The 19,109-nt window shown below is 24.8% G+C and overlaps 1 protein-coding gene across 1 annotated transcript in view; it reads right to left on the bottom strand.

The window, feature by feature from the left end:
- LOC109600478 (retinal guanylyl cyclase 2) overlaps positions 1–19,109 on the bottom strand; it is a 176,264-nt gene that overhangs the window by 130,536 nt on the left and 26,619 nt on the right. The window contains exon 3 of the mRNA XM_049966423.1: positions 803–951. Coding sequence (XP_049822380.1) covers positions 803–951 — 149 coding nt within the window. The remainder of the gene's footprint in view (positions 1–802; positions 952–19,109) is intronic.

The raw sequence follows: 19,109 nt of genomic DNA on the forward strand, positions 1-19,109 counted from the left end.
TTTTTATATATTTTATAATATTTAAAAATTAATTTATCAAAATTATTTTTCAATAATGTATTATAAATTATAAAAAATGTGTGTATATATATATATATATATATATATATATATATATATATTTATAATATTTATAATTTAATAAATTGTAGAAATATATTTCTTAATAATGTATTTGAAAATTTCAAGACTGTTAAATATTATAATATTATTAAAGAATTTTTTTTTTCTCTATTTTATTTATAATTCAACTTTGTCAAATTTAAATTTTAAAAATTAAATTATCATTATTTTTCAAACAATATATTACTATAATTTGTGCAATATTTATAAAAAATTCATTGTTAATAATGTTTCAGTATATTTTTATAATTAAAAATATTTAATTATTTTTATTTATATAATTCTTGTAATATTTTAATATTAAATTTTATAACAGCATATTATTATGTTTTGATTTTTAAACTATATTACAACTACATTACGTTAGTTATATATTCGTATTTTACATAATATACATTTGTAATTTTTGTTGTGATCGTTTCATCTGGTGTTCTACCTCCAATATTTTTCAATCCATTCTAGAAACACCTTAAAAATAAAATTATGAAGAACCAAAGTAATATCTAATAACAGATATTAAGTAAAATTCGTACATTTAAAAAAAAATGAAAAACACAGTTTTGTTTTTCTCTGGACGAATCAATTTAAGAACTTGTTTGACTATCACCGAGCTAATTGCAACTAAATAAAGTTTTTCCTTTACGTTTCAGTTTCAAGAGATGATTCTATTCATGATTACCTGAGGGCAGTTCCACGTAGACAGGGAGTGGTTGTAAAAATTCGAGATGAAATATGCGGCCGAGCATAACTCCGGCCTGAAGGATCCCACAACCGTCCTGGAACTCGTTGTCAACACGTGAAGGAGCCTCGTCGATCCCTCGCAGACATCTAGAATTAAATTCACCAGTTTTATCATATAGTCTCCCCATTTTCCATCGCAATTCGAACGAAATGTCGTCGAGTACCGCTCGTAATGAACTAGCAGTTCTTCGACGGGCAATTTTAAAAAGCAAAATCCATCCATCCTTTTTCGAAACTTTATTATGTCGCCTCGATCGACATCGGACAAATTCAACAAAGGTTTTTTTTTTTTCTCGTCGCAGATTGATAAATGCGCGAGTATGTTTGTTCGCGTGACGGTTTGCGTATGGATGAACCCTCAATACCTGGTTGATGTATTATTCTCGCAGAAAGCGTATTGCTTATCTACTCCATTAAAGTATCAGGTTTCGATATTTATTAGGAGCGGAAAAAACGTCGAAATTTATGTGTCGTCGGCATCAGAAATGCATGAGATTCTGCGACGCACGACAATAGGAAAACTGTTATTTGCGGAGGCGAGTTATCCGCATTATGAATAAATTACTATTGATTTTGCTTTCTGGACTGTTTATTGAAAAGGCATACTCATTGCAGCGCGAAACAAATGTCCGGAAATGCTCAAGCTGTGTATTTTACTTTGTACTTACTTACGATAATATTATGTCGAAATATAATATATTTTATCACATATTATGATATTTTTATAGGTTTTTTTGATTTTTATATGATTGTAACAGAGCTAGAAAACCGTTATTTAATTGCTTCGTGGGAGGATTTTAGACCACCACTTGGTTTAGGTACTCACGTATTTTTTTTTCAGATTTTGAATGGTTTTCATAAAACTTAAATTGCATATGTTAACCATAAAATAGTGGTAAAATCACACAAAATTTATTTTAAAATATTCGTATCTTAATGTCTACGTTAGTTGATTTTTAACAACGGATTTCTTTTCGAACCCTCATCAAGTGCCAGGGTGTTGTCGCACAGTTGGTTCGTAATTTAAATGACTGGATTTCTACATGTCTTTATGTAGAACTATTTAATAAAATATTCTTAAATTAAATTAATTAATTAAAAGGTTTAATATATTACCCCTACGTGAAATTTTAGAGAATTGTAACTCTGTTCTGTTATTTATGTTTTTACGATATTGGTAAATTTAAGTTAATGAATTGATTTTTAAATGATTGAAAATATTTGTAAGTACAATGGTTTTTCCTTATGCAAATAACATCAGAATTGTAATCTTATTGAAACAATTAATTGTATTGTATTTTGAATTGCATTAAGGTTTTTTAGACCAAGTACATTATTATTATTTAGATTAGGGTTTCATATAGAAAAACTCTTAAATTAGTTTGGCAACAATGTTGAGAAAAGGAACATTTGTTTAGTTCATCTGATTGGTTGAAGTAGGATCGTTGTTGGAGACATTTAGATTCTTAAGGGTCTTAAGTCACCACCTACTTCACCCCCTTCCTAGAATCAGAGTTTATAAAACTCTGGGATTCATTTATTTCGGAAGATTTTTACCCGAATTTTTCAAGTGTCAATATCGAAGTTCTTTTAGTTGTTTTTACTTACTGTTTGTCAAAGTTCAACCTTTTTGCCAAGAATTTAAGTAAATTTAAATCATTCAATTTTTTCTATTTATATTTGTTTGTTTTTGTTTTTCTTATATTTATTTTGTTAATATAGTTAGGTTGATTAAAATTGAGTTTTAATTAATTCCAAACTATAAATTAAAGAACAATATAACAGTGAGTAGAAATTATCTAATATTTCGGTTTGGTGAAAGGTGTGAGTATTGAGTGTAATACATCACCTTAGTTGAAGAAGATCCGTTCAACAAAAACAAAGGTTAGTGATATTGAAATTAATTATAGAGTAAGAACTGTATAGTCTAACCTCATCAATATTTTGTGTAAAATTAAATCGCTCCCTTTAACCTGTTGTAACGAGTCTTTCAAAAAGACTTTGGTTATACCGATTGAATTATCATCGATAACCCGTTACATGATATGCCTTTTATAAATTTTATTTTATAAAGTTTAACTTAAATTAGTTTTATAAGTTTTATAGCAAAATAATAATCGGTTTTGTAAGTTTAATAAGTTTTATTAAAATTTATAATTTCATGGTATTTATAAATTTTATTTTTAATGTTGTATCATATTATTATTTAGTTTTACCAGTTTTACAAGAATCATACCTTTGGAAGTTTTAAAAGTATTCCAAGTTTAGTAATTTTTATAGATTTTATAGCTTACAATAGGTATTATAGGTTTACCAATTTCATAAGTTTTATGTTTTTAAAAATTTTATAAATTCCATAGTATGTAGAAAGTTGAATCATATCATTATTTAGTTTTACCAGTTTTATAGGATTCATATGCTTTGGAAGTTCTAAAAGTAACACAAGTTTTGTAATTTTTATAGATTATAAATAACTTTCAATAGTTATTATAAGTTTATCAGTTCCATAAGTTTTTATGTTTTTACAAATTTTATAAATTTCATAAAATGTATAAATTTTATAAATAATATATCATTTTTGTGGAGTTTTACCAGTGAGTTTTATAATTTTCATAAGTTTTATAGGATTCATATGTTTCAGAAGTATTACAAATTTTGCCATTTTTATAAGTTTTACAGATTCAATAGTTATTATAGGTTTATAAGTATATACGTTATAAGTTTTATATGTTTTTATAAATTTTATAGTATTACAAGTTTTGTATTTTTTATAGTTTCATTAATTATTATAGGTTTATAAGTTTCATAAGTTTTATAGGCTTTTATAAATTTTATTGTATTTATAAATTTTATAAGGTGTATCATAATTTTTTTCATCCCACGAGTGAGTTTTATAATTTTCATATGTTTCAGAAATTTTATAAATATCACAAGTTTTGTAATTTTTATAAATTTTATAGGTGACTATAGTTATTTATATGTTTATAAGCTTCTTAAGTTTTATGTTTTTAAAATTTTATTGAATGTATAAATTTTATAAGTATCATGTCATTTATTTTTAGTTTTACCAGTGAGTTTTATAATTTTCATAAATTTTATAGGACTCATATGTTTCAGGTGTTTGATAAATATTACAAGTTTTGTATTTTTTATAGTTTCAATAATTATTATAGGTTTATAAATTTCATAAGTATTATAGATTTTTATAAATTTTATTGTATTTATAAATTTTATAAGGTGTTCATAATTTTTTTCATTCCACGAGTAAGTTTTATAATTTTCATATGTTTCAGAAGTATTATAAATATAACAAATTTTGTAATTTTTATAGATTTTATAGATGTCTATAGTTATTTATATGTTTATAAGCTTCTTAAGTTTTATGTTTTTATAAATTTTATTGAATGTATAAATTTTAGAAGTATCACATCATTTTTTTAATTTTACAAGTGAGTTTTATAATTTTCATAAATTTATTTTATAGAAAGTTTTGTCATTTTTATAGATTTTACAGATTCAATAGTTATTATAGGTTGATAAGTATCTTAAGTTTTATATTTTTATAAATTTTATAGTATTACAAGTTTTGTATTTTTTGTAGTTTCAATAATTATTATAGATTTAAGTTTCGTAAGTTTTATAGGATTTTATAAATTTTATAGTATTTATAAATTTTATAAGGTATATCGTACTTTTTTTCATTCCACGAGTGAGATTTAAAATTTTCATAAGTTTTATAGGTTTCATATGTTTCAGAAATTTTATAAATATCACAAGATTTATAGATTTTATAGGTGTCTATAGTTATTTATATGTTTATGAGTTTCTTAAGTTTTATAAATTTCATAGAATGTATAAATTTTAGTATCATGTCTTTTTTTTAGTTTTACCAGTGAGTTTTATAATTGTCTAAGTTTTATAGATTTCATATGTTTCAGAAGTTTGATAAATATTAAAAGTATTTATTTTTATAGGTTTTACAGATTCAATAGTTATTATTGGTTTATAAGCCTCTTAAATTTTATATATTTATATTTTATGATATTACAGGTTTAGTTATTTTTATAAGTTTTATAGATTCAATAGTAATTACAGGTTTATACAATTTATAAGTTTCATAAGTTTTATATGTTTTTATAAATTTTATAGTATTACAAGAATTTTTATAGATTTTTTATATTCAATAGTCATTACATGTTTATAGCTTGATTTATAAATTCTATACGGTGTATCATAATTTTTTTCAATTTTACAAGTGAGTTTCATAATTTTCAGATGTTTCAGATGTTTTATAAATATTACAAATTTTGCCATTTTTATAGGTTTTATAGATTTAAGATTAGATTATTCTAGTTTAATAAGTTTTATATGTTTTTATAAAGTTTATTAATTTCATAGAATTTATAAATATATATACATATAGTATAGTTTACGTCTCATAATTTTTATGTTTTTACACATTATAAGTTAGTAATTTTGATATGTTTTATAACTTCAGTTGTTTTTATATGTTTATAAGTTTCATAATTATAAGTTTATTATAAAGTTGAAAGAATTTAATAAGTTTTATTAAGTTGTAGTTTTAAGTAACTTTTAGAATCTTTATGAATTTGTACGTTTATTATTATCAGCTGTAAAGTGTATATTCAATAATTTAATGAGTTTTATAGGTTTTATAGGTATAGTTTTGTATAAGATTTATAAATTTTATAACTTTCAAAATTTTAATAAATTATATATGCCTGTATGTTTTATCAGTTTTATGAGTAATTTTTATTATTTTCAAAATTCACTTAACATTTATGTGATTTACAAGTTTTGTGGGTTTATAATTTTTGTAAAATTATAAGTTTTATAAATTTTGCATGTTTTAGAGCTGTAGTGTAAAATGTGTTAATGATTTGATTTTGCAGGTTTTATAGTTTTTTACGTGTTTTTTATGGTTTTATACGTTATTTCAGTTATACATTTTTGTAAGACAAATATTTTTATAAGTTTTACTGTGAATACGTTTTCTGAAATTAAATTGAAAGCCCCATTCAACCACTTCATTCATCATACATTGGCCACATAATTTCTATAATTAATATAATCCCTTTTAATCTACTCAGCCAGTTTATGCCGCTGCAATCTCAACTTCCGACAGTGATAAACCTCAATTACCCTACATTATTACAGCACTGAATTCCATTTCGGAAGGTCGACATTTTAAAACCGTCCATCCGAAAAAAAGGAAACTACAACAAGAGTTTTGAATAGAAAGCCGTAACACAAATCCAATTATTTTTTCAACCGGGCTCCAACTTCACAATTACCTGAACACATTCGTCATTTTTCAAGCGAATCCGGAGCAACTGAGAGTGTAATCCGGACAGCTTAAGTACTTAGTTGACTGTTAAGCTTTCCATTTTGGCAAAACGCGTTCACCACAGAAGTAAACTGTTCTGATGTGTATAATTTCCCCACTAAAAGCTCAATAATCGTTGCGAGTTGTTTTAAACAAGTTGGCGCAATCGATTTAAATGGAAATTAGTTTTTTGAGCTCGCACGAGAACAATAATGCGATGGCGGCAATTGTAACAGAAAATTCAAATTCAATAAATTGCATATTCGTATGGTAATTTTAATCAATGGACCTTTTTCAGGGGGTAATTTAAAATTTACGTTGGCAGCTGAATTGTGATCTTTTCACGTAATTGTTGGCGGGATGTAAAACACAGTTAAAATGCACAAATGCATACGGGAAACATCGCGACATGTTTTTCTAAAATGCAACAGGAAACTTCCGCATTCAATAAACCCGATCCCTCACGAGAATTAAAACGGATTAGGAAGGAAATCTAAAATTTATAACACAAGCGAAATTCTGATCTCCCCATATAATTATTCACAGTCTATAAAAGTAATTTTAGTGGCTGTTTGAGGCTTTCGGGATTTTAATGTCCCGCGGGTGAATCTCTGGGAAGTGATTGATCAAAATATTCCCCGGTTCGTATTTTATAGCGTGAAACACTCCGCAAATTTACACAGTCAGCGGAGCTCACACTTATCTGTGCTTTTCAAGATTTATCTCGAATATTAATGTATGAATCGATCTGAAAGTACGTTTCGGTGTGGTATTTAATATCTATTCGGGTTTTGATCTTTGATAATCAATTTTATGGGCAATGATAAAAATTTTAATGCCTCCACACGCACTAAAAACTCATCATCATCATCATAAGAAAAACTAGACAACTAAATTTTTAATTTTGATTTTCTTGCTAGATAATGATGCATAAGAGATAACTTTTAATTTGACCAATGATCATCATATAAGTTAATGTTTTTTGCTAAAATTCCAAATCCAGATGTTTAAATACGTCAAATAAGGAAGTGAAATAAATAAATTTAAATTACCTACTCCACTTTAAAATTGAATGGATATTTACAATAATATTTGTGGTTTATAAAGTCTCATAATTAATTTTTATATAAAAAATACAAATATTAAGTGCTAAACTTATCTCTTGAATGAAAATTTTTTACAAATAAATTAAAAAACACTTATCATATATACATAAACTGTTAGAATTTTGGTGGATGCACCACCATGTTTATACTAAAACAATTAATGGTTTATGGTAGTGAATGAAAAATACAAATAATAATTCATAATGATCATCATATCAATTAATGTTTTATGCTAAAATTTCAAATCCAGATGTTTAAATATGTCAATAATGGAAGTAAAACAAATTTAAATTACCTACTCCACTTTAAAATTTGGTGGATGCATCGTTTACAATAAAAAATATTTGTGACATAAAATCTTATAATTAATTTTAATATAAAAAATACAAATATTAAGTGCTAAACTTATCTCTAGAATGAATATTCATTACAAATAAATTAAAAAACACTTAAATATCATAAATAAATATACAGTTAAATACAGAGATTATAATAAAACAATTTGTGACTTACAAAATATGATAATTATTTGTAATATAAAAAAGAATAATTATAAATAAATTTAAAAACACTTAAAAAACTTGTAATTTGGAGGATGTATAAGTTTACAGTAAAACAGTTTGAAGCCTATAAAATTTTATAATTAGTTAGTAATATTAAAAAATTCATATAATAATTTATGTTCTAAATTTAAATTAACTAAAAAACTCTTTAATAACATAAATAAATTTCCGATTTGAAATTTGGCGGATGGACTGTTTACAAAGAAGCAATTTGTTACTTATAAAATTTCAAATTATATTTAAAAAAAGAAAAATAATAATTTAAATTTATCAGGTATTTTATAATTAATTAATTCATTTCAAAAATTAATTTAATGTTGTGGTTCATAAAAGTACTAATACTTTGTCAATATTAATCCTGAGTGGATAATTGTCCACTTAATATTTACTTAAAATCCTGCACTCAATTTATTTTTTTTTTTTTTGCCTCTTTTTTTCAATTTTGACACAATTAAATACAGATATATTTCCCTTATAAATCAGGTCCATTAATTTCACTTAAGATTTAGTATCACGTAGAACTCACAACGAAATGATTGAGTCAGAAAAACATCACCGAAGGAAAAGAGAAAACCTAACAAGGGCGTTGTTAAACGACTTAGGAAACATGCCAAGTTTGGCACCGATGAATCAAAACTCCAAAACGACCCGGAATGATTTATGGGTTTCTAAAAGCGGCATCTCGCCCTCGAAACTAATTATCCGCATCTTCTAGGTGTACATCGCCGCCCCGGTCCGTTTTAAGTGACCGAAACCGTACGTTTATTTACTTTTCCCCCCTATCGTTTATAATTATAAAAGTTTGGAAATTATTTTGGCGGGCGACGCGAGAGGTTAATTGCGGCACAACAGTCGTAATAATTTCCAAGGGGGCGATCGAGATGCGAAATTAATTTTGGTGTGGCGGTTAATTACTTGTACATATATTCGTGGCACCTGCACACCTACTAAAGGTTCAGCCATAATTACAGTCTGAGCTGCAAGGACTCTGTTTCAAGAAATTAAAGGACCATTTATAATTTTGTAAATTAATTTTTCAATTTAAGTAAACAGTACTTCGTTTGTATTGTCCTATCTCCATATTAAGTATTTTTTCTAAAATATTTGAGCAGGTGATGTGTGGAATATGGAAATTTGGTGGATGCACCACCATGTTTATCCTAAAACAGTTTATGATTTATGGTAGTGAATGAAATATACAAATAATAATTCATAATAGTCATCGTATAAATTAATGTTTTATGCTAAAATTTCAAATCCAGATGTTTAAATATGTCAATAATGAAAGTAAAACAAACTTAAATTACTTACTCCACTTTAAAATTTGGTGGATGCACTGTTTTCAATAAAAAAAATATTTGTGACTTATAAAATCTCATAATTAATTTTAATATATAAAATACAAATATTAAGTGCTAAACTTATCTCATGAATGAATATTAATTACAAATAAATTAAAAAAACACTTAAATATCATAAATAAATATACAGTTAGAAATTTGGTGGATGCACCACAATGTTTATACTAAAACAATTAATGGTTTATTGTAGTGAATGAAAAATACAAATAATAATTCATAATGGTCATCGTATAAATTAATGTTTTATGCTAAAATTTCAAATCTAAATGTTTAAATATGTCAATAATGAAAACAAAATAAATTTAAATTACCTACTCCACTTTAAAATTTGGTGGATGCACCACCATGTATATTCTAAAACAGTTCATGGTTTATGGCAGTGAATGAAATATACAATAATAATTTATAATGATCATCGTACAAATTAAAGTTTTATGCTAAAATTTCAAATCCAGATATTCAAATATGTCAATAATGGAAGTAAAATAAATTTAAATTACCAACACCACTTCAAAATTTGGTGGATGCACCGTTTACAATAAAAAAAGTATTTGTGGCTTATAATATCTCATAATTAATTTTAATATAAAAAATACAAATATTAAGTGCTAAACTTATCTCATGAATGAATATTAATTACAAATAAATTAAAATACACTTAAATATCATAAATAAATATACAGTTAGAAATTTGGTGGATGCACCACAATGTTTATACTAAAACAATTAATGGTTTATTGTAGTGAATGAAAAATACAAATAATAATTCATAATGGTCATCGTATAAATTAATGTTTTATGCTAAAATTTCAAATCTAAATGTTTAAATATGTCAATAATGAAAACAAAATAAATTTAAATTACCTACTCCACTTTAAAATTTGGTGAATGCACCACCATGTTTATTCTAAAACAGTTCATGGTTTATGGTAGTGAATGAAATATACAATAATAATTCATAATGATCATCGCACAAATTAATGTTTTATGCTAAAATTTCAAATCCAGATATTCAAATATGTCAATAATGGAAGTAAAATAAATTTAAATTACCAACTCCACTTTAAAATTTGGTGGATGCACCGTTTACATTAAAAAAAGTATTTGTGACTTATAATATCTCATAATTAATTTTAATATAAAAAATACAAATATTAAGTGCTAAACTTATCACATGAATGAATATTAATTACAAATAAATTAAAAAACACTTAAATATCATAAATAAATATACAGTTAGAAAATTGGTGGATGCACCACCATGTTTATCCTAAAACAGTTTATGGTAGTGAATGAAATATACAAATAATAATTCACAATGGTCATCATATAAATTAATGTTTTATGCTAAAATTTCAAATCCAAATGTTTAAATATATCAATAATGAAAATAAAATAAATTTAAATTACCTACTCCACTTTAAAATTTGGTGAATGCTCCACCATGTATATTCTAAAACAGTTCATGGTTTATGGCAGTGAATGAAAAATACAAATAATAATTCATAATGGTCATCGTACAAATTAAAGTTTTATGCTAAAATTTCAAATCCAGATATTCAAATATGTCAATAATGGAAGTAAAATAAATTTAAATTACCAACTCCAATTCAAAATTTGGTGGATACACTGTTTACAATAAAAAAAGTATTTGTGACTTATAAAATCTCATAATTAATTTTAATATATAAAATACAAATATTAAGTGCTAAACTTATCTCTAGAATGACTATTAATTACAAATAAATTAAAAAACACTTAAATATCATACATAAATATACAGTTAGAAAATTGGTGGATGCACCACCATGTTTATCCTAAAACAGTTTATGGTTTATGGTAGTGAATGAAATATACAAATAATAATTCACAATGGTCATCGTATAAATTAATGTTTTATGCTAAAATTTCAAATCCAAATGTTTAAATATATCAATAATGAAAATAAAATAAATTTAAATTACCTAATCCACTTTAAAATTTGGTGGATGCACCACCATGTATATTCTAAAACAGTTCATGGTTTATGGCAGTGAATGAAATATACAATAATAATTTATAATGATCATCGTACAAATTAAAGTTTTATGCTAAAATTTCAAATCCAGATATTCAAATATGTCAATAATGGAAGTAATATAAATTTAAATTACCAACTCCAATTCAAAATTTGGTGGATACACTGTTTACAATAAAAAAAGTATTTGTGACTTATAAAATCTCATAATTAATTTTAATATATAAAATACAAATATTAAGTGCTAAACTTATCTCTAGAATGAATATTAATTACAAATAAATTAAAAAACACTTAAATATCATACATAAATATACAGTTAGAAAATTGGTGGATGCACCACCATGTTTATCCTAAAACAGTTTATGGTTTATGGTAGTGAATGAAATATACAAATAATAATTCACAATGGTCATCGTATAAATTAATGTTTTATGCTAAAATTTCAAATCCAAATGTTTAAATATATCAATAATGAAAATAAAATAAATTTAAATTACCTACTCCACTTTAAAATTTGGTGGATGCACCACCATGTATATTCTAAAACAGTTCATGGTTTATGGCGGTGAATGAAATATACAATAATAATTTATAATGATCATCGTACAAATTAAAGTTTTATGCTAAAATTTCAAATCCAGATATTCAAATATGTCAATAATGGAAGTAAAATAAATTTAAATTACCAACACCACTTCAAAATTTGGTGGATGCACCGTTTACAATAAAAAAAGTATTTGTGGCTTATAATATCTCATAATTAATTTTAATATAAAAAATACAAATATTAAGTGCTAAAGTTATCTCTTGAATGAATATTAATTACAAATAAATTAAAAAACACTTAAATATCATAAATAAATATACAGTTAGAAATTTGGTGGATGCACCACAATGTTTATACTAAAACAATTAATGGTTTATTGTAGTGAATGAAAAATACAAATAATAATTCATAATGGTCATCGTATAAATTAATGTTTTATGCTAAAATTTCAAATCTAAATGTTTAAATATGTCAATAATGAAAACAAAATAAATTTAAATTACCTACTCCACTTTAAAATTTGGTGAATGCTCCACCATGTATATTCTAAAACAGTTCATGGTTTATGGCAGTGAATGAAATATACAATAATAATTTATAATGATCATCGTACAAATTAAAGTTTTATGCTAAAATTTCAAATCCAGATATTCAAATATGTCAATAATGGAAGTAAAATAAATTTAAATTACCAACACCACTTCAAAATTTGGTGGATACACTGTTTACAATAAAAAAAGTATTTGTGGCTTATAAAATCTCATAATTAATTTTAATATAAAAAATACAAATATTAAGTGCTAAACTTATCTCTTGAATGAATATTAATTACAAATAAATTAAAAAACACTTAAATATCATAAATAAATATACAGTTAGAAATTTGGTGGATGCACCACCATGTTTATACTAAAACAATTATGGTTTATCGTAGTGAATGAAAAATACAAATAATAATTCATAATGGTCATCGTATAAATTAATGTTTTATGCTAAAAATTTATTATTATTATTCCTATTGATGGATGTATTAATTCCTTGGAACAATGTAATTTTGTCTTCTGCACCGTTTCGTCCACGTAACAACCGAAATGGACCGACGAATTTCAATTTCCCACCTTTTGTCTCTCACCGACCCCAATTCTATTCCACAGTCTAATGCATAAAATTACAGTGTCCGAATTAATGGTGATTGGAATCGAATCGAAGAAACGGAAACGGTGCCAGGGAAACAACAACAGGTTCTGTTCTGATAAATAAAGTCAGCAATAAGGTGCGAATAAATAAATCGACGTAATAAAACGTACATCGGAACGATTCAGTCGATAAATCTTGCGACCGAGTTAAGTAGTTGAAGCTTTGCAAACTGTAAATTTGTAAAATGCTTCGCGTTCAATCTCACGAGTGATTTTCACGTCATGGTATTAAAATATTCGATGCCACGTTCACCGAAATTAATTTTATTCGACGTCGTTTATTATAATGTACTTACGTTACGTTTAGCGGTTGTCGCAAATACCTTTGAAAACTCGCCGTTATTAATAAAGGAAAACGTGCAGTTAATTGAATTTAATATTGTCGCTTTTCAAACACACGTTATGTGCTTCCGCGAGCAGAAGTAACGAAATAAAGTTTGTTCCTTGTTCTAATTTCCATTTAAATTGAACCATAATAACACCGTTGTTTAAAACATCATTGCCATAGTTGCACAAGCTAAAACGATAACTGTAGTTTTGGTGAAAAACAAGAATAATGTTTATTACACACAGAATATTTTTTCTAGGGATATTCAGAACTAGAAAAAAATTTAGTTAATGAAATATACATATTTTTTATGAAATTTAGTATATATACTCATTTCACGGGGTACTTAATTCAGTACTGTGGTTAGATTAAGTATATATTCTCATGTTTTACAATTGAAAAAGGGAGAAGAAAAGTTTGTCAAAATCACAAAAAAATTCAACTACACTGTATACAAATCAATAAGTAAAAATGTCTATAAGATGAATAAGACATATATGTGTAACACTACACAAATCTATAAGATACATATGATTCAAAAAATCTAGTTCTATTAGTTCTACAAAATCTATCAGATGTTAAAAATGTTTGAATAAAATGTATAACATGTCAAAATATATAAAATGCATAAAATGTGTAAAATGTACATACATGAAAATATATAAATTGTAAAAAATGTATAAAAAATGTATGAAATGTATGAAATATATGAAATGTATGAAATATATGAAATGTATGAAATGTATGAAATGTATGAAATGTATGAAATGTATGAAATGTATGAAATGTATGAAATATTTAAAATGTATGAAATGTATGAAATGTATGAAATGTATAAAATGTACAAAATGTATAAAATAATTTTTAAAATGTATAAAATTTATATAATTTATAAAATTTATAAAATTTATAAAATTTATAAATTTATAAAATTTATAAAATTTATAAAGTTAATAAAATTTACAAAATTTGTAAAATTTATAAAATTTATAAAATTTATAAATTTTATTAAATTTATAAGATTTATAAAATTTGGAAAAATTATAAAATTTATTTATAAAATTTATAAAATTTATAAAATTTATAAAATTTAAAAAATTCATAAAATTTATAAAATTTATAAAATTTATAAAATTTATAAAATTTATAAAATTTATAAAATTTATAAATTTTATAAAATTTATAAAATTTATAAAATTTATAAAATTTATAAAATTTATAAAATTTATAAAATTTATAAAATTTATAAAATTTATAAAATTTATAAAATTTATAAAATTATAAAATTTATAACATATAAAATTTATGAAATTTACATTTTTAAAATTAATAATATTTATAAAATGTGTAAAATATACAAAAAGTATAAACTGTACAATATGCATAAATTGTAGAAAATGTATATAACATATAAAATCCATAAAATGTGTAAAATCCATAAAATGTATAAAAGCCACAAAATCCATAAAATGTATAAAATCCATAAAATCCATAAAATCCATAAAATCCATAAAATCCATAAAATCCATAAAATCCATAAAATCCATAAAATCCATAAAATCCATAAAATCCATAAAATCCATAAAATCCATAAAATCCATAAAATCCATAAAATCCATAAAATCCATAAAATCCATAAAATCCATAAAATCCATAAAATCCATAAAATCCATAAAATCCATAAAATCCATAAAATCCATAAAATCCATGAAATCCATAAAAACCATTTTATGAATTTTACAAATCTTATAAATTTACAAAACGTATAAAGTGTATAAAATAACAAATAAAATATATCAAATTTATAAAGAAGATAAGGAATGTAAAATGTATAAAATGAATAAAATCTATAAAAAGTAATTATCACTTTTCCTTATAAATGTCGTAAAATTAAAACTTCCCCCACTAAAATTATTCGCATGCCATACAGGAAGTCTAATAATAGTGACAATCGTAACATTCCGCCAAATAAAACTGCTGAATAATCTGCCACTGCCATAAACTGGATAAAAGAAATAAAAAACCGATTTGTCTTGTGTTTTACAAGTTGATATCAGTTTTTTTTGTAACCAAAACGGTCAGACCTTCGTCTGGTAAGACAATTTTATACAGGAATGTGTAATGGCAAGGGACAATAATGAATTTCAAGGGGAGATTTCGGACGAATTAAAACATGGCGTGTTTTCTCGTCGAACGGCACAAACACATTACTGCACATCAAATATTAAATGTGTCGAAGACTCAAAAATGCAACAGACGCCCGTTAATAATTACAAACGGTGCCGGAGAGAACTCGGTTAATTATTCTCCGGGTACATAAAAAAAATTAGTGGGGTAGTGCGTTTGGTAATCCTTTAACTGTTTCGAAACGTACGTGTTCTGTGTTTAGACCCAAGGGTCTCCCCACCATCCGGTCTGGCTTAAATGTGGAGCTCTCTTTTGTTGTGCCAGACTCGTCAGCGTATTTCACTCATCGACGTCTTTTTTTTTTCGAACTTCTTGCCCCCATTGTTTCGACATTATTATTGTGTGACAGTGAGAAGGGTTTTATGATGGTTTTTTGTTTGTTTTAATTAACGCCCTTGTTTAATAATGGAAATGGCCTCGGCAAATTGAAAACCATGCAGTAGATGTCACAAGATTTTTTAAACACCAATGTCCAAAGTTTTTTTATAAATATTAGTATCAGGTGTTCAGAGAGAAAATATGTTATTAATCATTTTATACATTTTATTCATTCTAAAAAGAGATTTTATGTATTTTATTTTATAGATAAATTTTATAGGTTTTATGATTTTTATGGATTTTATGGATTTTATGGATTTTATGGATTTTATGGATTTTATGGATTTAATGGATTTAATGGATTTTATGGATTTTATGGATTTTATGGATTTTATGGATTTTATGGATTTTATGGATTTTATGGATTTTATGGATTTTATGGATTTTATGGATTTTATGGATTTTATGGATTTTATGGATTTTATGGATTTTATGGATTTTATGGATTTTATGGATTTTATGGATTTTATGGATTTTATGGATTTTATGGATTTTATGGATTTTATGGATTTTATGGATTTTATGGATTTTATGGATTTTATGGATTTTATGGATTTTATAGATTTTATGGATTTTATGGATTTTATGGATTTTATGGATTTTATGGATTTTATGGATTTTATAGATTTTATAGGTTTTATAGCTTTTATAGATTTTATAGATTTTATAGATTTTATAGATTTTATAGATTTTATAGATTTTATAGATTTTATAGATTTTATAGATTTTATAGATTTTATAGATTTTATAGATTTTATAGATTTTATAGATTTTATAGATTTTATAGATTTTATAGATTTTATAGATTTTATAGATTTTATAGATTTTATAGATTTTATAGATTTTATAGATTTTATAGATTTTATAGATTTTATAGATTTTATAGATTTTATAGATTTTATAGATTTTATAGATTTTATAGATTTTATAGATTTTATAGATTTTATAGATTTTATAGATTTTATAGATTTTATAGATTTTATAGATTTTATAGATTTTATAGATTTTATAGATTTTATAGATTTTATAGATTTTATAGATTTTATAGATTTTATAGATTTTATAGATTTTATAGATTTTATAGATTTTATAGATTAGATTTTATAGATTTTATAGATTTTATAGATTTTATAGATTTTATAGATTTTATAGATTTTATAGATTTTATAGATTTTATAGATTTTATAGATTTTATAGATTTTATAGATTTTATAGATTTTATAGATTTTATAGATTTTATAGATTTTATAGATTTTATAGATTTTATAGATTTTATAGATTTTATAGATTTTTTAGATTTTATAGATTTTACAGATTTTACAGACTTTATAGATTTTATAGATTTTATAGATTTTATAGATTTTATAGATTTTATAGATTTTATAGATTTTATAGATTTTTTAGATTCCAAAGATTTCATAGATTTTATTATAGATACATTTGTCAATTTTTCTATATGATCTGAAAATAATCAGAAAGGACGAAAACAACCAATTACGGACAGACTGTACATTATATAAAATAGGCTAAATATTTACTATTTGAATTTATTTGATTAGTGACTTATTATAACATAATTTAATGGAGCAGTCAATTAACTTTGAAAATAAAATTAATTAATTAACTGCTCGTTAAGTAAATAATGTGTAACAAAATTCTACTATTTCATTTGTTTAAAGCATGTTAATAAACCGCATTTATGATTTTTCCATGTAAAACATACACTACAATATTTTTAGTACATAATTTCATTGTTCTATTTTTATTTTACTTTTTCCACTGCAATATAATATAACATTCTCCACTACGCAGTGTAAGTGTATTTAGTTATTGTTTCATTTTAATTAAATTTTTATACCTCGTTCCCTCTAATTACACAATGTAATAATATTAAATAGAGACTAAGCTAGAGTTTGCTCTATCCTTTGTTGATGTTGTTCCACAAAGCGGCACAGTTGCTGTTAAATTTTATGAACAGTACAGTAAGCATAAACCACAGACAGAACTTTGTAATTCCAATTTCGCAGAAATTAAAAGCCTCGAAAAATAAAATCTGAAAAGTTTAAAAGCATTAAAATGTACAGGACTCAAAGGCGCATCCAGATTATAATCAAAGTTGTCGGGAGTCGTAATTTCCGTGAAACCGTGCCCGATTTCGTCCTTCTGTCATGTTTTACGGCCGTCGCTAACAAACTAATGCCGACACGAATAAATAATCCGGCCCGGCTCCGGTACATTTTTATGCGGAACGTTATCGAAAAACGGAACGGGCCCCCGTACCGAAACAAAACGCATAAACTTCGAATAACTGCCGTCGCCCTATTGAAACATCGAAATTCATAAATATGGATTTTGGTCAGTTGTTTCTGAGACGCAGCCGCTAAATCATGGCGTATTACTTCGCCTAGAGGGAGGCCCGGCCGGAGGAGAAGAAAAAAAACTGTAATGTTCACTCGATCCTCCATTTTAAATATTTTATTTATTCGGCTTTCGGGGTCGGGATAATTGAAACACTCGGGAATTTATGGGAACGCTTCTGCCCCGCATTGTCTTCTGTTTTTGTATAATTTTGTCCCGGTCATTCATTTATGAAAATTTAATATCGTTTTTTTTTAAACGCCGATAAATTGTTTGTGCAAGCCACGAGTTTAAAAACATTAAAATTATTTATTCCATTTGTTTTATTATTAACACAGGTACACACACACATCGATTTTGTATAATTCCGTCGTTGAAATAAATCTTCCAACACGCAAAAAATACAAAACGAATGTTATCAATTGTTCAGTTCGCTGTTGCAGCTTTTAGTAATGCCTCTTTGTAACAGTTTATGGAGCCAAATTGGATCAAATTCTGTTTAGTTTATACATACATGCGTTTGACCGTTGATCAAACATTGATAATTATTTGAGTGATTATAAAAACATGTTCGCACAGAGAGGTGAAAATGAACATACCAATTTGAAGAGTTAAATCGAATGATTAATGTGGATTTAGCGTTGAGCATTTAGTGTACGGGTTGGAATAAACTTTCAGTAATAAACAGACTACGATTCATCAACGTCACCAACGTATCGATATATATCACTGCTAAATATGATTCATAAAGCCGCTCTACAACTTTATTAGTTTCCTTGTTGACTACACGATTTATCAACGACGCAAGAATTCTATTTTAATATCTTTTTTACGATATACAAATACGGTAAACA

Source organism: Aethina tumida, chromosome 4 (assembly GCF_024364675.1).
Source record: "Aethina tumida isolate Nest 87 chromosome 4, icAetTumi1.1, whole genome shotgun sequence".
NCBI lineage: Eukaryota > Metazoa > Arthropoda > Insecta > Coleoptera > Nitidulidae > Aethina > Aethina tumida.